The 27,490-nt window shown below is 40.7% G+C and overlaps 1 protein-coding gene across 1 annotated transcript; it reads right to left on the reverse strand.

The window, feature by feature from the left end:
- Positions 1 to 1,694: 1,694 nt before the first annotated feature.
- On the reverse strand, positions 1,695 to 19,943 carry LOC308679984 (E3 ubiquitin-protein ligase TRIM39-like; the record flags this gene model as incomplete). The annotated part of the gene is made up of 9 exons (XM_081347858.1): positions 1,695 to 1,741; positions 2,394 to 2,876; positions 11,797 to 11,915; positions 11,997 to 12,019; positions 12,097 to 12,327; positions 12,544 to 12,639; positions 18,753 to 19,037; positions 19,227 to 19,330; positions 19,751 to 19,943. The coding sequence occupies 9 exons, from the start codon at positions 19,941 to 19,943 to the stop codon at positions 1,695 to 1,697; spliced, it is 1,581 nt and encodes a 526-aa protein (XP_081203984.1).
- Between the last annotated feature and the right edge of the window lie 7,547 nt (positions 19,944 to 27,490).

A 27,490-nucleotide genomic window follows, 5' to 3' on the forward strand; every position in this document is an offset into this window, starting at 1 on the left:
TACTACATTTTATTTAATTAAATGCATTTATGGTGAGATTATTATATTTTCATGTCAATCTGTGTTCATTTTGACCACGAACCATGCGCTGTCACTTTAATTCAGCGCGTGCAGCACAGCAAAAATAGACTCGGTGCGATCTCTGCACTGCTGTATACGCACCGCACCTGGGGTGCGTTTCCCGAAAGCATCATTGGCCAACTATGGTCGCAAGTTCATCGCAATGTCCATTGAACTCTATTGGTAACGACGGAACTTGCGACCATAGTTGGCCAACGATGCTTTCGGGAAACGCACCCCTGGAACGCATTGCCGGACCGCATCCGCGTGCAGTGTGAAAGCTCTAACCTGTTAACTTGGGTACAGAAAAAAAGACGCACCGCATACGCACTGCAAACGGAGTATGTGAAAGTCGTTTGTCATGGTTGTAAAAAAACAATGGCTATCTGACATCTTTGCCAAGCGCAAACCAGTACAGAAGTAATCAATAAATTATCTGGGAGGGTCATGCCTTTTTTCACAATCATTTTGGAGGGTCATAGAAAAATGTATTGCTGACGAAGGGAGTGTCAAGTCTATTCTGACTATAGATCTCAAAACTCCTCTGGTAGCCCCTTAAATAAAAAACAAACAGTTCCTTAATTGATATTACATTAAGGACGTCTCTACAGTTATTAACTCAGAAAAACAAAACAAAACTATGCTTGACACACTTGAGTTTTCACAATTCCTAATTAATAATTAACCATTTAAAAATGTCAAGCTCTTAACCAGCAAGATTCTTAATAATTTCAGACAGAACCTTTTTCGTACTCAACGTAGATCATAAACCACTGAAATCAGTGAGAAATATAAATGTTATTGTGCTTTTTGTCCAGAAAAGCGCAGCTCCTCGTTTACTTGTATTTGTTTATAGAGCGGTCTTGTCCTGATCAATATGGCCGACTCGTTGACGTATCGCAGCAACGGTCCAAACCGGCCAATGGGGCGACTATATATTTATTATGTCTATGCTCTCATCTCCTCATAATGGTTATCATTTACATCCATGTACTTAAGTGAGCAAATGATCATTTAAACTTAAATAAACAATTATTTATTCACAATTTAATTGAAAATGTGCATATGTAGAATTAGGCTCAGTTTATATAAAAAAAAAAATATATATATATATATATATATATATATAATTATGTGAAAATTCACTCTTGTTTATTGAATTCTTAAAGCAACATTAGAGTGTGAGTGTTGCTGTAGTGCTGGATATCAGTCATGTGATCATCACGGCCCAATCACAGCCACCATACTGATATTCAGATCAACAGCACTGTTACTCATGAGATATGGATTAAATATTGGAAACATGATGAAAGTAGGAAGATCCAGACCTACAAGCATAGGCGTAATTTGCGGGTGGGACGGGTGGGACATGTCCCCACCACTTTTTGCCAGGGTCAATTTTGTCCCCACCACTTTTTAAAACATTTTGCGGCACGAATGTACCAATTCTACAAATAAATAAAACATCTCCAGTTAACTGGCAGAGCATTCATTTCGTTCGTTTTTTAAATAAGAGACGATCTAGCACTGAAATGTGTTTTTTAAATCAATGGATCAAAGTGCGCGCTGCTGCTGCAATGAGTGGCGCAAATACAGTGTTTTCTCGTGTGGCTCGAGCACACACCATACTGTCTTCACTTGGACGCGCGCTTCAGTCCGTTGCGGATACTCTCTATTCGTTCTGGTGAAATCACAAAACATAATGCATACAAATGTGTCTCTTCCTCATATACAACCACTGATAAAAATAATCGGTTTTGATGAAAGAAAAAAAACTATACGAGAAAAAAGAAGTAATAAAAACTCAGTGAGTGTTTTAGCGCAATTTTCTCACCTCATGGGATCACAACACTAAGAGATAGTAAATCTTTTCCTGGATTTTTTTTGTGCGTTCCCGAGATTAGACCTTCCTTAATGCCGAAAACCCGAAGTCTCTAGGTGGTCTGGTTGAGGAGTAGATAGAAGTGCAAGATTGGTGCACACAGACGCACAGAACAGAAATCATGAGTTAACAGGCGCAATTTTGTCCGGTGGAAAATTGCGCTAAAAACTATACAAGTGCGTATTAGAACCCAGAACCTCCAACACACTTGGCAAAAGTTCTACCACTGGACCATTAAGATACACATCTTATACACATACTACATATCATTAAACTACAAATTAAACCCCATGTAGCCTACTATTTAAATCGATTGCTGGACATCGTAATGTTATTGTACATATATCTGATTTAGCATTGTATTAGCAACCCCCACCCCACCTCAACCCACCCAACCCCACCCCACCTGTCCCACCCGACCTGTCCCACCCACTTTTTAAAACAAAGTTACGCCACTCCCTATTGACCGGTAAGATCCTCAGAGAACCATAACAATGGAAGAATGGAAAGAGTGTGTGAGTGAAGGTGGTTGTGAATGTGTGTAGATGTGTGTTAGTTACAGGATCAGAGAACGACACCGTTCCTCCGTCATAGTCCAGATTCACTCTCACACGATCAAGCTTCTGTTTAACACGAAAACCTAGAGTCCATCCGTACGACACACTCCAGACATCAGTGTTGAAGAAAACACTTCCCTTCCTCTGGATTGATGCTGTTGTTACTCCAAGAGTCCAGTGTTTATTCTCTTTAACCTCCACATCCCAGCAGTGTGTTCCTGAGTTAAAACCCTCTGAACCCAGAACACAGGGAAGAGAGTCAAATCTCTCAGGATTATCAGGAAGAGGTTGAATGTTCCGGCTGTATCTCACACTGGTCAGATCATCAGACAGGACGAGACGTGGATCTGCAGTGTTTGGATCCAGAATCACAGGAGCTGATGAGACACAATCAAAATATGCTTTTATTCTGATCTTCATATAATGATCGACAGTGAACCCAACACAGATTATTATGAATTATGACACTCGTCCTTGTTGATCAAACACATTTTCCTCTGATTACTGTCAATGCTGTCATTAGTTTCACACTCGTTTTTATCATCATCAGTAAATATGGGATTCAGACATTTGTGTCCATCAAGAGAAACTGATACTTTGGGAAATTTAAATAACAACTAGATTAAGAAAATCGAGACAAACTTTAAGTTGGCTTGAGAAAGTTTGGATCAGAAAGTTTGAAGAAGTTTAAAGTAGTTTGAAGTAGTTTAACGTTGCTAGGGTGTTTCTAGTGGGTTGCTAAGGTGTTCTGGGTGATTGCTGGGTGGTTGCTAGGGTGTTCTGGGTGGTTGCTAGGGTGTTGCTAGGCGGTTGCTAGGATGTTGCTGGGCGGTTGCTAGGGTGTTCTGGCTGGTTGCTACGGTATTGCTAGGAGGTTGCTATGGTATTCTGGGTGGTTGCTAGGCTGTTGCTAAAGTATTTTGGGTGGTTGCTAGGGTTTTCTGGGTTATTGCTATGGTGTTGCTAGGCTGTTCTGGGTGTTGGTATGGTGTTCTGGGTGGTTGCTATGGTGTTACTAAGTGGTTACTAGAGTTCAGTTTATTAATTTATGAGTTTAAGAGTTCATAAGTCTATGAATTCATGAGTTAAGTTAATTAGTTTATAAGTGTATGGAGTAGAGAGTTTATTAGTTTAAATGAGTCTCAATGGCTCATATAGTATATAGAATGGCAGTTTGATTGAGTCTAGGGCTTCAAGGAGTTTAGATTTGAATTTTTGAAAGTTGGGGAGTTTGAAAATCTGAACATGCCGCAATGTTAGGTCAATGGGGGTTTTTCCGAGTTTTGATTGTCATAAAAAAAAAAAAAAAAAAAAAAAAAAAACATAAGTCCGATCAGTTAGAAAAGATATAGCACAACCGAGTCAGAACAGTCTGAGTGTCTGAGCTGAGTTTGGAGTATGTAGAGGTAAAGCTCTAGGGAGAGTTTGAGTCAGAAATTTTAGGGGCAGAAGAAAAAGAATAATAATAATAAGTTTATTAGGATTTCAGTAAGTTGGCTCGCAAGCCAACTTAATAACTAGAATGTACATTTCCTGAAGAAAATGTGAGTGGTGCTTGCAGTGGCAAAACTCGCCACTGGGCAGATGTTAACACAATTAACATGTTGTGATACCATGATATACCACGTTTTAGCATGATTTACCAAAATTGACCACATTATAACATGATTTGCCATGTTTCTATGATGATTTACTACGATTTACCACATTCTAGCATGATTTACTATGGTTAGTATGTTGTTAGAATAATGCTAGCATGATTAGCATGTTGCTAGCATGATGCTAACATGATAAGCATGTTTTTAGCATGTTTTTTTTGCATTGTGCTAGCATGAGTACCATGTTACTAACATGATGTTAGCTTGATTAGCATGTTGCTAGCATTATTAACATGTTGCTAGCGTATTCTGGGTGGTTGCTAGGCAGTTGCTAATGTGTTCTGTGTGGTTACTCTGGTGTTTTGGGTGGTTTCTAGGCAGTTGGTAAGGTATTCTGGGTGGTTGCTAGGGTGCTGCTAGGTGTTGTGGGTGGTTGCTAAGTAGTTGCTAAGGTGTTCTTGGTGGTTACTAAAGCATTTCTAGATGTTGCTAGGGTGTTTAGGGCAGTTGCTAAGGTATTTTTGGTGGTTGCTATGGTGTTACTAGGTGATTGGTAGTTGTCACAGATGGTTACTATGGAGTTTTTATAGAGTTCTTAAAATCTCTTAAAAAGAAAGATTAGTTAGAAAGAAAGAAAGAAAGAAAGAAAGAAAGAAAGAAAGAAAGGAAAGTTAGAAAGACAGAAAGAAAGAAAAGTTAGAAAGAAAAAAGAAAGAAAGATTAGTTAGAAAGAAAGATTAGTTAGAAAGAAAGAAATAAAGATTAGTAAGAAAGAAAGAATAGTTAGAAATAAAGAAAGATAGATAGATGATAAAGAAAGAAAGAAAGAAAGAAAGAAAGAAAGAAAGAAAGAAAGAAAGAAAGAAAGAAAAAGAAATATATATTAGTTAGAAAGATAGATAGATAGATAGATTAGTTAGAAAGATAAATAGATTAGTTAGAAATAAAGATACATAGATTAGTTATAAAGAAAGAAGGAAAAAAAGATTAGTTAGAAAGAAAGAAAAATAGATTAGTTAGAAAGATAGATTCTAACTAATAGATAGATAGATAGATAGATAGATAGATAGATAGATAGATAGATAGATAGATAGATAGATACATAGATTATAGATAGATTATAGATATATAGAAAGAAATATATATTAGTTAGAAAGAAAGATGGATAGATAGATAGATTAGTTAGAAAGAAAGAAAGAAAGAAAAATAGATTAGTTAGAAAGAAAGATAGATTAGTTAGAAAGAAATATAGATAGGTTGAAAGAAAGAAAGAAAGAAAGAAAGAAAGAAAGAAAGAAAGAAAGAAAGAAAGAAAGAAAGAAAGAAAGAAAGATTAGTTAGAAAGATTAGTTAGAAAGAAAGAAAGATAGATTAGTTAGAAATAAAGAAAGAAAGAAAGAAAGAAAGAAAGAAAGAAAGAAAGAAAGGTTTTAAAAAGAAAGAAAGATAGATTAGTTAGAAAAGAAAGAAAGAAAGAAAGAAAGACAGATTAGTAAGAAAGAAAGATTAGTTAGAAAGAAAGATTAGTTAGAAAAGAAAGAAAGATAGATTAGTTAGAAAGAAAGAAAGATTAGTTAGAAAGAAAGAAAGATAGATTAGTTAGAAAGAGATAGACAGACAGTTAGGCTAAATTTGAACATTCTGCAATGAAAGTCAATGGGAATTATCCGAGTTTTAGTCGTCATTTTTAGGAAAACCGGATATTTTTATCCGATTTTAGTCGGATCAGTCTGAAAAGATATAGCAACTCGAGTCAGAACAATCTGAAGGTCTGAGCCGAGTTTGGTGAATGTAGCTTGAAAAGTCTAGGAGGAGTAGCAATTAGAAATTTAGTCTAAATAAGTTCATCGAGACAAACTTTAAGTTGGCTTGAGAAAGTTTGGACCAGAAAGTTTGAAGAAGTTTAAATTAGTTTTAAGTGTAATTAGTTTAAAGTTTAAAGTAGTTTCAAGTTTAAATTAGTTTCAAGTTTAAAGTAGTTTAAAGTTTAAAGTAGTTTAAAGTTTAAAGTAGTTTAAAGTAGGGCTGCACAATATATCGAAAAATTATCGTTATCGCGATAATAGTATATGCGATATCCATATCGCAGAGAGGTGCGATTAAAAAAAAAAAAAAAAAAAACATAAGTCCGATCAGTTAGAAAAGATATAGCACAACCGAGTCAGAACAGTCTGAGTGTCTGAGCTGAGTTTGGAGTATGTAGAGGTAAAGCTCTAGGGGGAGTTTGAGTCAGAAATTTTAGGGGCAGAAGAAAAAGAATAATAATAAGTTTATTAGGATTTCAGTAAGTTGGCTCGCAAGCCAACTTAATAACTAGAATGTACATTTCCTGAAGAAAATGTGAGTGGTGCTTGCAGTGGCAAAACTCGCCACTGGGCAGATGTTAACACAATTAACATGTTGTGATACCATGATATACCAGGTTTTAGCATGATTTACCAAAATTGACCACATTATAACATGATTTGCCATGTTTCTATGATGATTTACTACGATTTACCACATTCTAGCATGATTTACTATGATTAGTATGTTGTTAGAATAATGCTAGCATGATTAGCATGTTGCTAGCATGATGCTAACATGATAAGCATGTTTTTAGCATGTTTTTTTTGCATTGTGCTAGCATGAGTACCATGTTACTAACATGATGTTAGCTTGATTAGCATGTTGCTAGCATTATTAACATGTTGCTAGGGTATTCTGGGTGGTTGCTAGGCAGTTGCTAATGTGTTCTGTGTGGTTACTCTGGTGTTTTGGGTGGTTTCTAGGCAGTTGGTAAGGTATTCTGGGTGGTTGCTAGGGTGCTGCTAGGTGTTGTGGGTGGTTGCTAAGTAGTTGCTAAGGTGTTCTTGGTGGTTACTAAAGCATTTCTAGATGTTGCTAGGGTGTTTAGGGCAGTTGCTAAGGTATTTTTGGTGGTTGCTATGGTGTTACTAGGTGATTGGTAGTTGTCACAGATGGTTACTATGGAGTTTTTATAGAGTTCTTAAAATCTCTTAAAAAGAAAGATTAGTTAAAGAAAGAAAGAAAGAAAGAAAGAAAGAAAGAAAGAAAGAAAGAAAGAAAGAAAGAAAGGAAAGTTAGAAAGACAGAGAGAAAGAAAAGTTAGAAAGAAAAAAGAAAGAAAGATTAGTTAGAAAGAAAGATTAGTTAGAAAGAAAGAAATAAAGATTAGTAAGAAAGAAAGAATAGTTAGAAATAAAGAAAGATAGATAGATGATAGAAAGAAAGAAAGAAAGAAAGAAAGAAAGAAAGAAAGAAAGAAAGAAAGAAAGAAAGAAAGAAAAAAAGAAAAAAAGAAATATATATTAGTTAGAAAGATAGATAGATAGCTAGATTAGTTAGAAAGATAAATAGATTAGTTAGAAATAAAGATACATAGATTAGTTATAAAGAAAGAAGGAAAAAAGATTAGTTAGAATGAAAGAAAAACAGATTGTTTAGAAAGAAAGAAGAAAAATAGATTAGTTAGAAAGAAAGAATAGATTAGATAGATAGATAGATAGATAGATAGATAGATAGATAGATAGATAGATAGATAGATAGATAGATAGATAGATAGATTATAGATATATAGAAAGAAATATATATTAGTTAGAAAGAAAGATGGATAGATAGATAGATTAGTTAGAAAGAAAGAAAGAAAGAAAGAAAAATAGATTAGTTAGAAAGAAAGATAGATTAGTTAGAAAGAATGAAAGAAAGAAAGAAAGAAAGATTAGTTAGAAAGAAAGAAAGATAGATTAGTTAAGAAAGAAAGAAAGAAAGAAAGAAAGAAAGAAAGAAAGAAAGAAAGAAAGAAAGAAAGGTTTTAAAAAGAAAGAAAGATAGATTAGTTAGAAAAGAAAGAAAGAAAGAAAGAAAGACAGATTAGTAAGAAAGAAAGATTAGTTAGAAAGAAAGATTAGTTAGAAAAGAAAGAAAGATAGATTAGTTAGAAAGAAAGAAAGATTAGTTGGAAAGAAAGAAAGATAGATTAGTTAGAAAGAGATAGACAGACAGTTAGGCTAAATTTGAACATTCTGCAATGAAAGTCAATGGGAATTATCCGAGTTTTAGTCGTCATTTTTAGGAAAACCGGATATTTTTATCCGATTTTAGTCGGATCAGTCTGAAAAGATATAGCAACTCGAGTCAGAACAATCTGAAGGTCTGAGCCGAGTTTGGTGAATGTAGCTTGAAAAGTCTAGGAGGAGTAGCAATTAGAAATTTAGTCTAAATAAGTTCGTCGAGACAAACTTTAAGTTGGCTTGAGAAAGTTTGGACCAGAAAGTTTGAAGAAGTTTAAATTAGTTTTAAGTTTAAATTAGTTTAAATTAGTTTAAAGTTTAAAGTAGTTTGAAGTTTAAATTAGTTTCAAGTTTAAAGTAGTTTAAAGTTTAAAGTAGTTTAAAGTTTAAAGTAGGGCTGCACAATATATCGAAAAATTATCGTTATCGCGATAATAGTATATGCGATATCCATATCGCAGAGAGGTGCGATTAAAAAAAAAAAAAAAAAAAAAAAAAAGCATGTGCCAACTTCTGCCAAGCATTTGTGCGTTGCATGCATAGGTTGTTTATCCAAATTTGACCAATCAGATGGGGCCTTACTATCTTTATACCCCGCCTCCCCAGTAAGAGGAACCTAGTGGCTCAGAGTGCTCAGAGCAGATGGTGGAAAACTAAAACTAATGGCGGGTGTTGAGACAAGCGAAAATGACAGTAGTGAAGAACTTGTTGCTAAAAAGAACTCCATGTCAGAAATATGGCAATATTTTGGCTTCTCGAGAGGAGACGTGTCACAAGTGCAGGTACTGTGTAGGTCGTGCCGAACAATTGTGGCCACGTCAAGAGGAAACACAACGAATCTCCACTCTCACCTGGAACACAACCACAGGAAGCTATATAACGAGTTCAAAAGTAGGCCCAACACTGCTAACGAAACAGACATTGATCAAAGTTTTGCAAATGTAACTCATATGAAAAAACATCAAAACGCCACAGGGAATTAACAGAAGCTATCACGCGCTTTTTAGCTAAAGACATGATGCCTGTTAACATCGTGAGCAGAGAAGGCTTTGTGAGTCTAATTAACAAATTGGACTGGAGATATCAGCTGCCATCGAGAAATTATTTTTCTCAAGTTGCAATTCCACAGATGTACAACACATGAGTGAAGACTGTGAGTTCTGAGCTGCGCCAAGTGGACTTCTACGCTAGCACCACTGACCTGTGGTTCAGTCGTACGACTGAGCCCTACATGAGCTTTACCGTTCACTTTCTTACTTAAGATTTTGAATTAAAAGCACGTTGTCTGGGCGTTGTATATTTCCCTGAATCCCACACCAGTGAAAACATAGCCCATGGACTGTGGGAAATTTTAGCCAGCTGGAACTTAAAAGAAGAGAATGAAGTATCCATTATTACAGACAACGGCGCTAATGTGGTGAAAGCTACCAAACTTAACAATTGGGTCAGACTACAATGCTTTGGTCACCGCTTGCATCTGGCCATCGGTGAGTGTTGAATGTTTATATTTGCAATAATTAAATGAAAACAGAAAAAGGTATAGTTGTTTGTATAGCTGAATGTAGTATATAGGCATGATTTTGGATATTATAAATTATAATAACTTATATTTCTTTTTTTATAATATAATATTTAAGATAATGTGTTTATTTAAGAAATATATAGTAAATTGTAGCTGACTGTTATCTATCTCTTCTGTCTTGTTATATAAAAATAAAATTGTAATTATAATATTGCAATGCTATTTCACCCTGTATGTCCTTGTTTTGTTTTGTCTTCTCGGAGCACTACCTCATCACAGAATGCACTACAAGGTAGGGTTCGAGACAGAAAATGATTCAGAGAGTGCTGGAGCAGCAGCGGGCCATAAGCAACGTCCTGTCAGCAAACAGAAAGTTAGGTGGTTGCTAGGGTGTTCTGGGTCGTTGCTAGGGTTTTCTGGGTGGTTTATATGGTGTTACTAGGCGGTTGCTAGGGTGTTCTGGGTGGTTGCTAGATCGTTGCTAGGCGGTTGCTATTGTGTTCTAGGTGGTTGCTATGGTGTTGCTAGGCGGTTGCTAGGGTATTGTTGGTGGTTGTTATGGTGTTGCTAGGCGATTGCTAGGGTATTCTTTAGTGGTTTCTAGGCGGTTGCTAGGGTGTTGCTAGGCAGTTGCTAGGGTGTTCTGGGTGGTTGCTAGGGTATTTTGGGTGGTTACTAGAATGCTTCTAGACGTTGCTAGGGTGTTTAGGGCAGTTGCTAAGGTATTTTTGGTGGTTGCTATGGTGTTACTAGGTGGTTGGTAGTTGTCAAAGATGGTTACTATGGAGTTCTTATAGAGTTCTTAAAGTCTTTAATAATAGACTGTTTCCCAACCGAAACAAACGAGCCAACCCCCATCTCTATACGATATTCTGATGCAGAGATATAGGTCTTGATAAACGGTTGCTATGGCACTCTGTTTGGTTGCTAGGGAGTGGCTTGAGAGCTGCCAATGATGAAACTCCAAATGCTGCTTGTCATTATGAATGATATAAACCAACTCACATTTGTCTGTGACATTCAAAATGGAAGATATCCCTCTTTGGATTTTGATTGCTAAGGTGCTCGACAATGCTTGCTAGGGTGTTCTGGGTGGTTGCTATGCTGTTGCTAGGTGGTTGATTAGGTCACTTGATGGAGTTTTTCGGTTCCTTGCCACTGTTGCCTTTGGCTTGCTCAGTTGGGCATATTTTGGGGATATTTAATTTTATTTTATTAATCAATAAATTCCACTAGAAACAAACCTTGTTGTATTATTTTAATTTAATACTGTGAAGCTGCTTTGATACAATCTGTATTGTGAAAAGCGCTATACAAATATACTTGACTTGACTTGATAGGATATTCTGTGTGGTTACTATGGTGTTGCTAGGCAGTTGCTAGGGCATTTTGGGTGGTTGCTAGGGCGTTGCTTGGGTGTTATGAGTGGTTGCTAAGGTGTTGCTAGGTGGTTGCTTGGGTATTCTGGGTGGTTGCTATGGTGTTGCTAGGGTATTTTGGATGGTTGCTAGGGCGTTCTGGGTGGTTGCTATGGTGTTGCTAGGCTGTTGCTAGGGTATTTTGGGCGGTTGCTAGGGTGTTGCTAGGGTATTCTGTGTGGTTGCTAGGGCGTTGCTAGGCAGTTGCTAGGTAAATCACACGTTTCGGCGAAATCCTCGCTCTGAGTTATGACTCGTCAAATTTGTCGCAATGTTAAGTCTATGGGATTTTTCGGCCGCTTTTTCACCCCTGGGGCGAACACCGTACCCCCGATCGCTTTAAAGTCAGTGCACACCATTCCCGAATAATCCGCATGATTTGACGCCTCATTCGTGGGTCTGTGACAAATGCTGCGGGAGGAGTAGTGCGTAAAACTTTTGGTGGAATAAAAAGAATAATAAGTATGAGTAATAACAACAGTGAGTGCCTTGCCTTTGGCAAGCACCCACTAAAAAGGAGAATAATAAGTATGCAAGAGAACACTAGTGATGCCTTGCGTTTGGCAAGGACCACTAATAATAAGTATGAGCAATAACAATAGTGATGCCTTGATCTATCTATCTATCTATCTATCTATCTATCTATCTATCTATCTATCTATCTATCTATCTATCTATCTATCTATCTGTCTGTGTCATGCAGAACCTGTAACTCTCCAGCTCAAATCTTCTGAAGTCAGACTCACTGTTTTGGACGATGTCCTGCATCTTCTTCCAGACTCTGAACGGCAGGTTGCCCAAGTATTGTGGTGAATGAATCAAAGCTCCAGAAGCCATCTGTGGATCCGGCTGTGAGCTCTGGACTCTGGAAGAACATTCAGGAGTCAGAACTGCAGTGGCTTTGGATCAGAACCAGAGAGACCAGAGACAGGAGCAGATCACTCACCTTTCCATTGAGACGGGAAACTCCTGCAGAACAAACACACCATTTATCATCAACAACTCAATCAATCAACCAATGATCAACCAATGATCTGAAATCAGACCTTCAGAAAGCAGACGTCATTGGCTTTCATCATCTCCTCCATGTCTTTGATTGTGTGTGAAAGAGCTGAGATGTGTGTGTTCATCTCCTCCAGCTTCTCCTTCATCCTCTGCTTCTTCTGCTCCTCTTCCTCCCTCAGTGCAGTGACTGTAGCTTCTTCTTCATCTCTGAGAAACTGATGAAGCTTCTCAAACTGCTGTTTAATCTGACGCTCTGTGTGCTCAGCTTGAGACTGAAATCACATCACATTCACTTCAATCATCTCAATCGACACACATCAACACTTCACATCATTCATATCAGAGATAAACTCAGATACCCGACATAGAACGGATCCAGAAGCAGATTGATGCTCGTCATTTACAGAAATAATAAACTATAATCCATTATATTAAATCATAACTGTATACAGTGATACTATACATGACTCTTGATCCTGTTTCCTCACCTTGATGTGTTGAACTGTTTTCTCAAACTCTCCTTTCATTTTTTCCTTGCGTTTAAGTTTCTCTTGTAAGGTCTTCAGTGCTGTATTGATCTCCTCCTAGAATTGAACAAAAAAACATAAAACACAAGATTACAGTGAAGAGCTCAAACATGACAATCTGGGGCTCAGGTCAGGAAGCAGACAGACTGGCTAAACCGACCATCTTCCATCTGTCTCACGTCATCAAGGTCAGATAAATCCCATCACATAGAGCCTCTTTCACCTAGCTATCATCATATAGAGATCGAATGTTCCCCATATGTTCCCCGAATTAGGAAATACAAAAAACTTCCAAACCCATCTAAGGGTAAAAATTTAATTGATGTTCAACAAATAAAAACCAGATATAATACAGATGAGCAAATGATAAAGCTTGGGTTGCTGAATATTAGATCCCTTACTTCAAAAGCTCTTATTGTTAATAATATGATTACAGACATTATGTCACAGACATTACTTTAAAGGAGAACTCGGCAACTCTAGCGAACTCTAGTCACTTCTTCGCTGATTTTCCCTTTTGTTGTCGCATGTTTTCCCCACGAGCTCCCCCTACAGCTGTGGGGGGCGTATATTTCACAACACAGTCGTAAAAAACTCACTTGCGGCGGCCTCCTCCCCCTCTCTACCGCTGCTCATGTGCGTTTGTTTTGATCGGAGCAAGCCAACTGAATCGTGTGGAGCTTTGTCTACCGAGGTGGGTAATCTGGTAATACATCATACATGCGTGTGTTTATGTTGAATTGCCGTAAAGCGATTCGTGTTTCGCGCTCGTTCTCGTTCCCGCTTCTCACGAGACTTCCAATTTCTATTTTGCTGGGACGCTAGTCCCCAAGTTGCAAGGTTGGTTTTTTTTCCGCCTGGGAACGCTGGGGGGAGCGGGGAAAGTCACCAGTATCACCAGAACAGGTTGTTTAACCATCCAAATGATTTCTAGACAGTTTTATTAAGTTAAAAAAGTTACCAAGTTCTCCTTTAAGTGAGTCCACCCCGCAAGATTACTGTTATAAACATGAACCTCGTCTGAAAGGCAAAGGGGGAGGTGTTGCTGTTATTTATAGTAATATTGTTACAATTACTAAGAAGTCTAGTTTCAAATATAATTATTTTCAAGTGTTGGTGCTTAATATAGCAATACATAGTGTAAATGATAAATCACATTTGAGATTTGTGCTGGCTACTGTATACAGGCCACCAGGGCACCATACAGACTTTATCAAAGAATTTGCTGACTTTCTATCAGAGTTAGTACTGGCTGCAGATAAAGTCATTATTGTTGGTGATTTTAATATACATGTAGATAACGAAAAAGATGCATTTGGACTGGCATTTAAAGACATTCTTAACTCTATTGGAGTTAGACAACACGTGTCAGGACCTACTCATTGTCGTAATCATACTCTAGATCTGATATTATCACACGGAATCAATGTTGATGCCGTTGAATTTCTGCAGCAGAGCGATGACATCTCAGATCATTATCTAGTCTCGTGTAAACTTCATTTAGCCAAGGCTGCAAAGCCGACTCCATGTTATAAATATGTTAGACCTATCACTTCTGCCACTAGAGATTGCTTTATCAATAATCTTCCTGATCAGTTTCATCATCTCAGCATCCCAGATAGCTTAGAAGAACTTGATATTGCGACAGAAACTTTTAACTCTCTCTTTTCCAGCACTTTAGACACAGTTACTCCGTTGCGCTTAAAGAAGATTAAAAAATATAGTCCAACGTCGTGGTACAACGAGCACACGCGGGCCCTTAAGAGAGCAGCCAGAAAAATGGAGCACAACTGGAAGAAAACAAAACTAGAGGTATTTCGCATTTAATGGAAAGAGAGCTCGATTACGTACAAAGAGGCTTTAAAAGCTGCTAGATCTGCTTATTTTTCAACCCTAGTAGAAGAAAATAAACATAATCCTAGGTATTTATTTGAAACAGTGGCTAAACTAACGAAAAAGAAAGCTTCAAACACAGAAGTTTCCAAGCAGCACAGCAGTAATGAACTTCTTCACTTATAAGATTGATAATATCAGGGACAAAATTATAACTATGCAACCGTCTACTACAGTATCGCATCAGGCAGTGCATTGTAGTCTCCCTGAGGAAAAATTTGATTCATTCATTGCTCTAGGAGAGGAAGAATTTGTTAAACTTGTTAAATCATCTAAATTGACATGTATGTTAGACCCTATACCGACTAAGCTACTGAAAGAGATGCTCCCAGAGGTCATAGATCCTCTTCTTAATATCATTAATTAATCTTTGTCTCTAGGATACGTACCAAAAACTTTTAAGCTGGCTATGATTAAACTGCTTGTTAAAAAACTGATCGTACAGAATTAGTCAATTACAGGCCGATCTCGAATCTACCTTTTCTGTCAAAGATACTAGAAAAGGCAGAATCTTCACAACCGTGTTCCTTTCTTGAAAGAAATGATATCTGCGAGGATTTTCAGTCAGGATTTAGACCGTACTATAGTACTGAGACTGCTCTCATTAAAGTCACAAATGATTTGCTCTTATCATCCGATCGTGGTTGTATCTCGCTATTAGTGTTACTCGATCTTAGTGCTGCATTTGATACTATTGACCACAACATTCTTTTAAAGGTGCACTAAGTAACTTTTTTACCTTAACCGAACAGCTTCGGAGTCATTGGAATAGTTATATGACTTGTTTTCGGGTTGAATGGTGGTCGTCGCGCATCCCCCGAGCGCCTGTGAGCGGAAAAACCACCCTTGCAACTTTGGGACGGCGGGTCGCGTCAGGAAGTATCGCGTGATATCAGGTCTCGCGATGTAAAAAATTGCTTTACGGCACTGCACACAAAGCTAGGAAAGCTTTGTCAGAAGACGAAAGAAAGGAAACGGCAGACTGACCGAGCAAGGAGTCAGGCTCGAGTAAATATCGTTCTTGTTGATGGACTAGTAGACATCTTCAGAGGTTATCTGTGCCTGTTCGACGTCCGACGCTTTGTAACGTGTTCTGTCAGGAGGAGAAATAGGGATAGCTCACAGATAAAGTTATTACCGAGAGCCAGACAGACTCACGGAGGCGATTGGCATCTCACAACTTGCACTTTATTCCCCAGTCGAACTCGTGTAACTGTCTGTCACCCGTTCTACCATCCACATCTTTAGTTGATAAACAAAAGTAGGATAAGAATGAGCATCAAACTGAAATAACCCGCATACGGGTGTTCGAGGTGCACATGATACAACACAGACTGCCGACGACAGTTTAACAGGGCGCGCGCAGCTCTTAAAGGGGCCACACCTTATTTCCACTCGTTACAGCTTCCATCCTATTGAACAGGTACCGGTATAGAGGGCGGAATGGATCAGGCCGTGAGTGCAGAGACGGGTTTGCGCGAGTGCTATTTACGACAGTAACGTTAAATACAAGTACTCCACAGCGACTCTAGGGGTCGCTGTTTGACAAAAACAGAAAGCTGCATAGTGCCCCTAGTGGAATTGCATTAGCATGGTTTAAATCATACTTATCTGACCGTTATCAGTTTGTAGCAGTAAATGAAGAGATGTCTCATCGATCACAAGTTCCGTATGGCGTACCACAAGGCTCAGTACTAGGACCGCTGCTGTTCACTCTGTACATGCTACCCTTAGGAGATATCATTAGGAAACATGGAATTAGTTTTCACTGTTTTGCTGATGATACTCTGCTCTATATTTCTTCACGCCCCGACGAAACTTACCAATTCACAAAATTAACGGAATGCATAGGTGATATAAAAAAATGGATGACTAGTAATTTCCTACTGCTTAATTCTGAAAAAAACAGAGATTCTAATTATTGGACAAAAAACTTCCTCACGTAATAACCTAGAATACTGTCTAACACTTGATGGCTGCTCTGTCAAGTCTTCGTCGTCGGTTATGAACCTGGGTGTGCTCTTTGATACCAATCTTTCATTTGAAAGTCACGTGTCTAGTATCTGTAAAACCGCATTTTTCCATCTTAAAAATATATCTAAATTATGTCATATGCTCTCATTGACAAATGCGGAACAATTAGTTCATGCGTTCATGACCTCAAGGCTAGATTATTGTAATGCTATTATGGGTGGTTGCCCTGCATGCTTAATAAACAAATTACAACTGGTCCAAAACGCAGCAGCTCGAGTTCTTACCAGAACCAGGAAGGACCATATTAGCCATTGGCTCCCTATTAAACATTGTATACATTTTAAAATATTGCTGATTACTTATAAAGAACTAAATGGTTTAGCTCCGCAGTACTTGAGCGAGCTCTTAGCGCATTATAGTCCTTCACGTCTATTGCAATCTCAAAATTCCGGCCAGTTGATAATACATAGAATATCAAAATCGACCGCTGGCGGGTTTCCTATTTAGCACCAAAACTTTGGAACAGTCTTCCTACCATGAAATGTATTTATAGTGCGGTTCAGCTGGACTAAACACAACCAGTCCTGATTACTGAAGCCCTATTCAATCAAATCAACACTTAAATAGGACTTTTTCAACAGCATCAAGTTTGTTAAAAGGTCTTAAAGTGCCCCATATGCTTTTTCGAATATTCTATTTCATGCAGTGTGTAATATGGCTGTTTGTGAATGTAAATGTTCTGCAAAGTTGTAAAGTGTAAAGTGCTCGATAAATAAAGTTATTGTCTCCCAAAAGAAAGAATCGAGTCTGAACCGCCTAAACGAGTTGTCAGGAACTCCAGTCTCACTTCTGTGACCGGCATACGTAACAATGTAACACATTTGCATAATTAACGTATGGTCTTCATTGGCTGCCCGCAAACAATGTCTTCTTCTTTGTTCTGTGACCTCACACACACATGCACTGAAAATTTCAAAAACTTTTGGACTTTGTATGTTCAAACCGGAGTCAGACAATGATGGAGAGACTCAAGAAGAAGAGACAACATGTAGAAGCAACAGGACATTTCTGAATGGTTAGTTGATGAATTTATGTAGCTTATGTGGAGTTAACTATCTTCTAGACATTGATTAGCATATTCTTTCTTGATAAGCTATCAATTGTGTTCCAGGGGCGGGGTTTATGTAAATTTTAGTGTTGGTGATGTCACTAACCCAGGAGGAATGTTGTGTAGTCCCTACCAGCCGTTTGTTGTAGTCCTTAAAAAGCAATTTGTGTCAAATAAAATATCTCCCTTTGCTTTGAAATTTGTAGATGTTGTTTATGCTCAAACAGCAACATTACACACTAACTAAAGTTAGAAAAGTCAAATCATAATCAACCACCCCTTTAATATTTGTCAGGTGTGTGTGTGATAAGCAGAGTGTACGTGTGTTGTGGACCCACCTATAGGCGCACATTACTAACCTGCTCTTTAAATAACAAAAAAAATATTGCGCCATTGACTTTAGCCCAGGTTGGTCAATGGCTCAGTCTATTTCAGTTCCTCAAAATAGTAAAGGTCCAACAATGCCGCTGAACACACACCTCGTTCTCAGACCAGCAGCCCATGGGCGAACAGATCGGCGCAAATGCATTTGCTATTTAAACAATGTGGGCCGGACGTGAAAATGGAAACTTTTCAGGCTGAAACTAGCAAAACACTTGCGTCGCTGCTGGCGCTGCATTGCTCCGGATGTATGACAGGGCCCTGTGTGTGTGTGAGTGAGTGTGTGTGTGGGTGAGTGTGTGTGTGCGCATGTCTGTGTGAGTGAGTGTGTGTCTCTGTGTGTGTGTGTGTGTGTGTGTGTGTGATGTGTGGACATGTTTTTCTACACCGGTGGGGACTTAAACCTGAATGCACACAGACTTATGGGGACTCGTGTCACCGTGGGGACCTAAATTGAGGTCCCCATGGGTACAAAAGCTTATAAATCATACAGAATTAGTTTTTTTGAAAATGTAAAAATGCAGAATGTCTCCTGTGATGGGTAGGTTTAGGGATAGGGGCAGTGTAAGGGGATAGAATATACAGTTTGTACAGTATAAAAACCATTACGTCTATGGAGAGTCCTCACAAAGATAGTGCACCAGACATGTGTGTGTGTGTGTGTGTGTGTGTGTGTGTGTGTGTGTGTGTGTGTGTGTGAGTGTATGTGTGTTCAAGTGTGTTCGAGTGTGTGTGTTTGAATGAGTGTGTTTTCTACTCTCTTTATGTCACTTTCAGTTTCATTTACATGTAAAACCAGAGATATTTGTCTTACCTTATATGATGAAACCACTTCACTGATGGGTCTGAATTTATGATTGTCATGTTGTTGTGAAGTAATACACACTAAACAAACAGGCTGTTTGTCCTCCAGACAGAAGAGTTTGAGTTTCTCACTGTGTAAACTGCAGATCTCCTCAGATCCTGATGTATGCGTCTCATTTCTCTCCTTCTGGATTGACTCGCACAAGTTTTTTAATGCCAGATTAAGAGGAGGTTGATCTTTTGTGAATCTTCTCCTGCAGACAGGACACTCCTGAGTTTTCTTGGTTCTCCAGAACTGTTGAAGACACTCTTTACAGAAACTGTGACTACATGGTAAAAGAACAGGAGCCTTGAAGATTTCATAGCACACAGGACAAGAAAGCTCTTCTGCAGAAACATTTAGTGAAGCCATTATCACCGTTTGAGCTCCAACAACACAAACTTTACTTTCACTTTCTGAATAACGGTTTTAAAAATGAATCACCTTAAGAATCACAGCGATCTGCTGTCTGTTCAGAAACAAATGTCTCAAAAATCCTTCTTGAAAGTGTTTGTCATCATTCTCCACTGATCGCTGCTTCTTTATTGCTTTTGTGGAGAGGGAAGAGAGTCAGCATGACAGAAAAGAGAAATAATAAGTCAGTCTCTTCCTGGTCAGTGTTGTAAGAGGGTGGAGTTTATGATCACATTTGGTTCAAAGAACAACATCAGGATTTCTTCAGGTTTAGATTTGAACAAAACTTCCATTAAAACTGTCACGGTTCATGAATTCACTGACTCTTTTTCGCCTTGAGTTGTTGTGTGTGCGTGTGGGCGTGGTCACTAATCACTACCGCTGATCAGCAGCGCCAGCTGCATCTGATCAGCGGCTCCTATTTATGCTCACAGTTTGCATCTTGTCTTTGTCAGATCGTTGTGGAGTTGTCCCGGTGTGTTTCCCGTCCTCTGCCTGTCCCCCAGTTTCCAGTATTTCACAGTGGATTTAGCGCACCAGTCCGTTCTATCTGCCGTCTGCTACAGAAGTCTTCCCTTCGAGTTTCTGTGGGGATTCTGAGTTCCAGTTGGACTTCCTTCGCTCCTTCATCCACTTCGTGAGATCGGGTTGCTCATCGGCGTCCCTGCGTCGCCAAGAGAGACTGTTCCGGGCACTTGCTTTCTCCCACCACTCATCCCATTCCATCTGACTGTCATCAATAAACATTATTTTACTAGCATTTGAATCCGTGTTTTCTATATCATTACAGAACGATCTGACCAACCATGGATTCAGCAAGTACTCCTGATTTGGGTGAGTTCCTTTCTCGCAGTATTTCTCAAATGGATCAACAAGAGGAGAATTTGGCGGTTACAGGTCGTGCAGTGCAAGCCTTGGTGACGCAGGTGTCCGAATTCACCCTGCAGCTTCAACAACTAGCAGGTCCCACTGCGACATGCACGCCGCCGGTTCCCCCCACCCCTCCAGCACCCAGCCGTCAACCGGAGCCATGGTTACCTACTCCAGAGCTTTATTCGGGTGAGCCAAATTTTTGCAGAGCATTTTTAACCAAGTGATCGATGTTTTTCTCCCTTCAGCCACAAACCTTCAATACCGAACAGTCCAAGGTGGCGTTTGTGCTGACGCTGCTGTTGGGACGTGCGGCTCTGTGGGGAACGGCGGTGTGGGAGAACCAACATCTGTGCTGTTCCCCATTCCAGGCACTCTCGGAGGAGATAAAGAGGGTGTTTGATAGGGCGGTTCTGCAACTCGCAGATCTTCGTCAGGGTAAGAGACCGGTCTCTGATTATTCGATCGAGTTTCACACCCTTGCCGCTGAGTGCCGTTGGAACGAGGAAGCGCAGTGGGACATGTTCCTGCATGGGTTGGCTGGCCGTATCCAGAGGGAGATTTACACCCTGGATCTTCCAAGGAGGCTGGATGAACTTTTTGAACTGGCTCTACGGGTGGACTCTCGTCTTCATCGTCTGGAGCAGCGAACATGTGTGCCTCCAGTGGCAATGATACGGTCAGCCCCATTTTCGATCAAGAACCCATGAAGGTGGGTAGAGCTCGGCTTTCCCGGGAGGAGATAGAACGCCGGAGATCCAGGGGACTGTGCCTCTACTGTAGCGGAGCTGGGCACTTTCTGAACACCTGTCCCGTAAAAGATCGGGCCCGGCAGTAAGTATGAGGCTGCTGTCGGGTGGGATCTCCACAGGAAAGACCTCATCTTCAACTCTCCTCCCGGTAAGACAGTTCTGGGCAAATTATTAAATAAAATTTAATTAAATAATATTATTAACAATAACTGCACTTTAATTTGGCGTGCAGGCGGCAACATAAAACAAACACATGCGCTTATAAAACTCAGAAAATACATTGAATTGTAGGCAGAAAAATGCATATCTGTTCCCATTTTATGACACTTCTATAATAAATTTCAACTTGAAACTTTACTTAATACAGCATATTTTTGCTCTTAAATACAGAGACATATCTGACTCTCTCCAATCACAGGCTGTTCTGAAAGAGAGCAGGCACGTGACCGGTCCATTACCAATGACGTCACTCACAGAACAAACTCAAAATATTAATTATAAACAAAAATACATATTTTCCCTGTCTTGCAGAACAAAATAAATATTATATTGATAAAGTAAGTAATTGTTTTAAATTCTATTTAACCAATTTAATAATTAAAGAAATAAAAGTTTGCTGGAACAGTTACCAGGAAAACTCCAAACACTACACAATGATTTATCTGATTTTGGTTAATCTTTATGTTATTTAAACCATTTTGTAAATCTTCATCACCATCATTGGACTAAAATGTTACATGTTAATTCACAGCTACTCATGTTCTGCAGTTTTTACAAATATGCTGTGTTTCCTTTCAAAGGGAACTCACGATGCGTCAATGACGCTTTGGGAACGCTCCTGTGTGATTGCGTCTGAAGCACTTGTGTCAACTAGTCCAATGGCGAGAGTGGGCGTCACGGCGGGTGATGTCACGACCAGGAAAGGATAAAGGACATCCGGTTCACCTCAGCAAGTGCTCTGTGTTACATACTGTCTTTTCTTATTTATTGTTGTCTGTCACTATATCAGTCACAAGCATAGATATTGTGGCGAACAAAACAACCTTAGATCGTGTGTTCCTCCCTGCCCTCTTTCCTTACGGGTGGGGATACACACGATGTATGTGTTGATTGTTTGGAACGGAGCATAATCTGTGAGCGCTCGAGGGCGCTGACTACGAGCATTGCGAGTTACAATCGCTTTACTCGCTTCGTTCCCGCTTGTCACTCTTTGAGGAGGGTGTTCAGGCTCGCGTTCCTCGCAGTACCGTACCCGTTGTTGCCGAGGCAGCACGGAAGCTGGTATTGTGGGGTTCGCAGATGGCTCTCGAGGAGGGGTTATAGACGGACACCGCCTTTGCTCTGCCTTTACTCGGGGGTTCCAGCGCTCTCTCTCTCTGGGATCGGAAGCCTGCGCCGCTTCTTCCTCTCTGAGGAGGTAGATGCACTGCTTATTTTGCAGGTTTCCCCTCTTACAAAGCATGTAGAAGTCTGTCATTTTTATCATGGGTACTCTTCAACTGTGAGAGACGGAATCTAAAACAAAAATCCAGAAAATCACATTGTATGATTTTTAAGTAATTAATTTGCATTTTATTGCATGACATAAGTATTTGATGCATCAGAAAAGCAGAACTTAATATTTGGTACAGAAACCTTTGTTTGCAATTACAGAGATCATAGGTTTCCTGTAGTTCTTGACCAGGTTTGCAGACACTGCAGCAGGGATTCTGGCACACTCCTCCATACAGACCTTCTCCAGATCCTTCAGGTTTCGGGGCTGTCGCTGGGCAATACAGACTTTCAGCTCCCTCCAAAGATTTTCTATTGGGTTCAGGTCTGGAGACTGGCTAGGCCACTCCAGGACCTTGAGATGCTTCTTACGGAGCCACTCCTTAGTTGTCCTGGCTGTGTGTTTCGGGTCGTTGTCATGCTGGAAGACCCAGCCATGACCCATCTTCAATGCTCTTACTGAGGGAAGGAGGTTGTTGGCCAAGATCTCGCGATACATGGCCCCATCCATCCTCCCCTCAATACGGTGCAGTCGTCCTGTCCCCTTTGCAGAAAAGCATCCCCAAAGAATGATGTTTCCACCTCCATGCTTCACGGTTGGGATGGTGTTCTTGGGGTTGCACTCATCCTTCTTCTTCCTCCAAACACGGCGAGTGGAGTTTAGACCAAAAAGCTCTATTTTTGTCTCATCAGACCACATGACCTTCTCCCATTCCTCCTCTGGATCATCCAGATGGTCATTGGTAAACTTCAGACGGGCCTGGACATGCTCTGGCTTGAGCCTGGGGACCTTGCGTGCTCTGCAGGATTTTAATCCATGACGGCATAGTGTGTTACTAATGGTTTTCTTTGAGACTGTGGTCCCAGCTCTCTTCAGGGAGAGAGATTGACCGTCATCTTGAACTTCTTCCATTTTTTAATAATTGCGCCAACAGTTGTTGCCTTCTCACCAAGCTGCTTGCCTATTGTCCTGTAGCCCATCCCAAGCTTGTGGAGGTCTGCAATTTTATCCCTGATGTCCTTACACAGCTCTCTGGTCTTGGCCATTGTGGAGAGGCTGGAGTCTGTTTGATTGAGTGTGTGTCTTTTATACAGGTAACAAGTTCAAACAGGTGCAGTTAATACAGGTAATGAGTGGAGAACAGGAGGGCTTCTTAAAGAAAAACTAACAGGTCTGTGAGAGCTGGAATTCTTACTGGTTGGCAGGTGATCAAATACTTATGTCATGCAATAAAATGCAAATTAATTATTAAAAAAATCATACAATGTGATTTTCTGGATTTTTGTTTTAGATTCCGTCTCTCACAGTTGAAGTGTACCTATGATAAAAATTACAGACCCCTACATGCTTTATAACAGTGGTTCCCAATCCTGGTCCTGGGGACCCACAGCTCTGCACAGTTTGTATATCTCCCTCATTTAACACACCTGATTCAGATCATCATCTCGTTAGGAAAGAGCTCTATGAACTAAACTGGGTGTGTCAGATAAAGGAGACATATAAAATGTGCAGAGCTGTGGGTCCCCAGGACCAGGATTGGGAACCACTGCTTTATAAGTAGGAAAACCTGCAAAATCAGCAGTGTATCAAATACTTGTTCTCCCCACTGTATAAGCCTATATATACTGTATATAAATATATATTCAGCCTTTCATTCAGACTATGTTGACTTGTCTGGTTGATTATTTGCTGTTTGATTCTGAGGAATTAAATAAGTGGGCTGCATTTAAATTTGCTTATCTGACTTTTATTAGTTAGATTAATGTATAAGTTCAGCATTTCATCCAGACTGTGTTAACTTGTCTGGTTGATCTTTTACTACTTTTAATTTTGAGAAATTAAATGGTATAATTTGGTGCTGCAGCTGTCCACCTCCAAGGAGATGGATGTGCTGAGCATGGAGTTAAGGGAATTTAAGATTCTCCATCTCAATCCCCTGTGTACAATGAGTTTTGGAGTTTATAACTTCCATGTCAGGGCCTTCCAGTTTTTCCCGATCTCCACTAATAAAAAATTAGATCCCGGATCAACCCTTTCAGCCTGTATTTTCAATTCTAAAAATGTATGTTTAATAAATTGGGTTGAAAGAGCTTTGGCATGGCCGATGCCAAAGGCCGAAAAGACGCTTGCGAGCTATCATGGCTTAGGCTCCCCTTAAGGCTTGGCATTACTCTCCAGGCCAGTTAGAAACTCTTGGCGCTGGTGGGTAAGGCGTAAATGGAGCTGCTGGGCGGAGCAGCCCTGGCCATTAACAAACTCCTTGTACAGGATAGAGTGTCGTTTCCTGTGCTCCCCCTCAGAAAGATTGGGGACTGGAATGGCATTCTCAACAGACGCCTTTGAAGCAGAAGATGGATCTGAGGACCGTTTTTTCTGCGAAAAAGGCTAGGCCAAGGTCCTGACACCACTGGTGTCAGACCTCTGAGGGCAACCCCGACCGGTATACGGTGCCCGCCCCACCTGGTGCCCTCAGGAGGCCGTTCTGCCAACCCCGCCACCCTTGGTGCCTCGGGCGCAGCGGTCTCCAGCGAGCACATGGCTCAGTATCACCACGACTCTGTGTCAAACTCGCACCCTCTGAGGGGGGTTCAAAAACAGTCAGTTCGGTTGTTTCCTGCCAGTATGATTCAGGTCACCGAAGTGGCTGTTACAATAACACCAGAGGCCAGTCTTGAGAGACTGGTACCCTTAGTGGATTTCTGACAGAGTGAAAAATCTGCTGAATATATCTCCATGGGTCCTGCAGATAATAGAGAGAGGTTACAGAATCCAGTTTCATTCTCCTCCACCTCGTTACAACTGGGTGCTACTCACGTTAGTACATCCCAGGCAGGCTCTGGTAATGGAGCAAGAAGTAGAGTCTCTATTAGCGAAGGGAGCTATTGAACAGGTGTACTCACCGACAGAGTATCAGGGTTTTACAGCTGCTACTTTATTGTTCCGAAAAAAGGATGGGGGGTTGCGTTCCATTTTAGATCTTCGTCTGTTGAATTGTGCAGTCATGAAACTCAAGTTCTAGATGCTCACACTCAAACAGATCGTGACCCAAATCAGATCCGAGGACTGGTTTGTCACGATAGATTTAAAAGACGCTTACTTCCATGTCTCCATCCTCCCTCAACACAGGAAGTTCCTGAGGTTTCCTTTTGGGGTAAAGAATACCATTATCGGGTGCTTCCATTCTGTCTAGCTCTATCACCACGCACGTTCACGAAGGGCATAGATGCAGCTCTGGCCTTGTTCGCGAACTACATCGACGACTGGCTAATTCTGGCGGAATCAGAACAGTTAGCGGCCCGGCATCGAGATGTCGTCCTCGCTCACATAAGAAATTGGGGTTGAAACTCAATGCCGAGAAGAGTTTGCTTTCTCCACTACAGAGAACCACTTTCTTTGGTGTGGTATGGGATTCAGTCACGATGCGAGCCACACTATTGCCTGTTCGTGTAGCTGCTGTCTTCACAGCCACAAAAGAGTTGAAGCTAGGCCAGTCACGCACTGTTAAACAGTTCGAGAAACTGTTGGGCCTCATGGCAGCAGCGTCCAATGTGATACCCTTTGGCCTACTGTACATGAGACCCTTGCAGTGGCGGTTCAGAACCAGAGGGTTCTCCCTGAGGGGAAACCCTTTGTACGATCAAGATCACACGGCGGTATCTCCACGCCTTGGTTATATGGAGGAAATACTGGTTCCTATCCCAGGGTACGGTTTTGGGAGCTCTTTGCCATTAAGTTGCTATTTCGACAGATGCTTCCCTCACCGGCTGGGGAGCGGTAATGGAAGGCCGTTCAGCCCAGGGCCTGTGGAGGAGTCATCATCTTTCTTGGCACATAAACTGCCTGGAGATGATGGCAGTCTTCAATGCATTGAGACATTTCCTCCCAGACCTGAGGGACCATCATGTACTTGTCCGTACATACAACACATCGGTGGTCTCTTACATAAATCGGCAGGGGGTCTGCGTTCTCGTCCACTATGCAAACTGGCGCACCAGATTCTCTTGTGGTCCCTAGGGAAGCTGCTTTCCCTGAAAGTTTATTTCCGGGGCATCAGAATGTAGGAGCAGACATCCTGTTGAGGCAGGGGCTGAGGCCCGGGTAATGGAGGGGGGTTTGTTTTTTTTTTACATTTGGGGGGTTTATGGCCAGGCACAAGTGGATCTCTTCGCGTCTCAGGATACGACGCACGGTCCACTGTGGTTCACCCCCACACACCCAGCTCCCTTGGGGCTGGACGTTGTGGTATTGACATGGCCGAGGCTACGTCTGTACGTCTGTCCCCGATTACTCTGCTCCCAGGAATTCTGGGACGACCTTTGGTCGTTTCCTCTGTGGTGCTTTTAGACCAGGACAGGAGTATGGCGGCTTAGAAGCCTTATTATATATGTAGATATCCCTGTAGGATGTGGTATGCGGCAAGCTGGTCCTCTCCGCTCACATTCGTGAGGTTTTACAACTTCGACCTGGGCGCGTCCCCAGGTTCTCTTGTCTTTGTTGTGTAGTATTCACACAGACAGGCTCTGGTTCGTATGGCATTTTTGGTATTCTCGTTCCCAAAGCGCCATTGACGCATCGCGAGTTCTTTCGAAAGGGAACGTCTCAGGTTACGACAGTAACCCTAGTTCCCTGAGAAGGGAACGAGACGATGCGTCCCTTTGCCATACTTCCTACATCCCTGTGATCGACTTGCTTCGGCCCTTTTCGAAGCTAGCGTTGTTCTATTCCGGATGTGCTTTATCCTTTCCTGGTCGTGACGTCACCCGCCCGTGACGCCCACTCTCGCCATTGGACTAGTTGACACAAGTGCTTTAGACGCAATCACGCAGGAGTGTTCCCAAAGCGTCATTGACGCATTGTCTCGTTCCCTTCTCAGGGAACTAGGGTTACAGTCGTAACCTGAGATGTTTTTACTGTACTCTAATTTGCAGGCTTGCTGGCAACCAAAATTTACAGTAAATATATATTTTTACAATGAGGATACAAGTAGGCCTACTTAAATAAAGTTATAAAGTTTGTGGTGCTCAACAGTAAAGTGCTTCAAAAAAACCATCATGTCCAGAGTGAGACGAGGCAAAAATACAACGTCATTATTTGAAGTAAAAACAACAACAAAATACCTCCAGTTTTTGTGTCCTGGAGGAACAATGTCAGCAAACAACAATGTGGTGTTTTACAAGACA

Source organism: Scardinius erythrophthalmus (genome assembly GCF_964197995.2).
Source record: "Scardinius erythrophthalmus genome assembly, chromosome: 19".
Lineage (NCBI taxonomy): Eukaryota > Metazoa > Chordata > Actinopteri > Cypriniformes > Leuciscidae > Scardinius > Scardinius erythrophthalmus.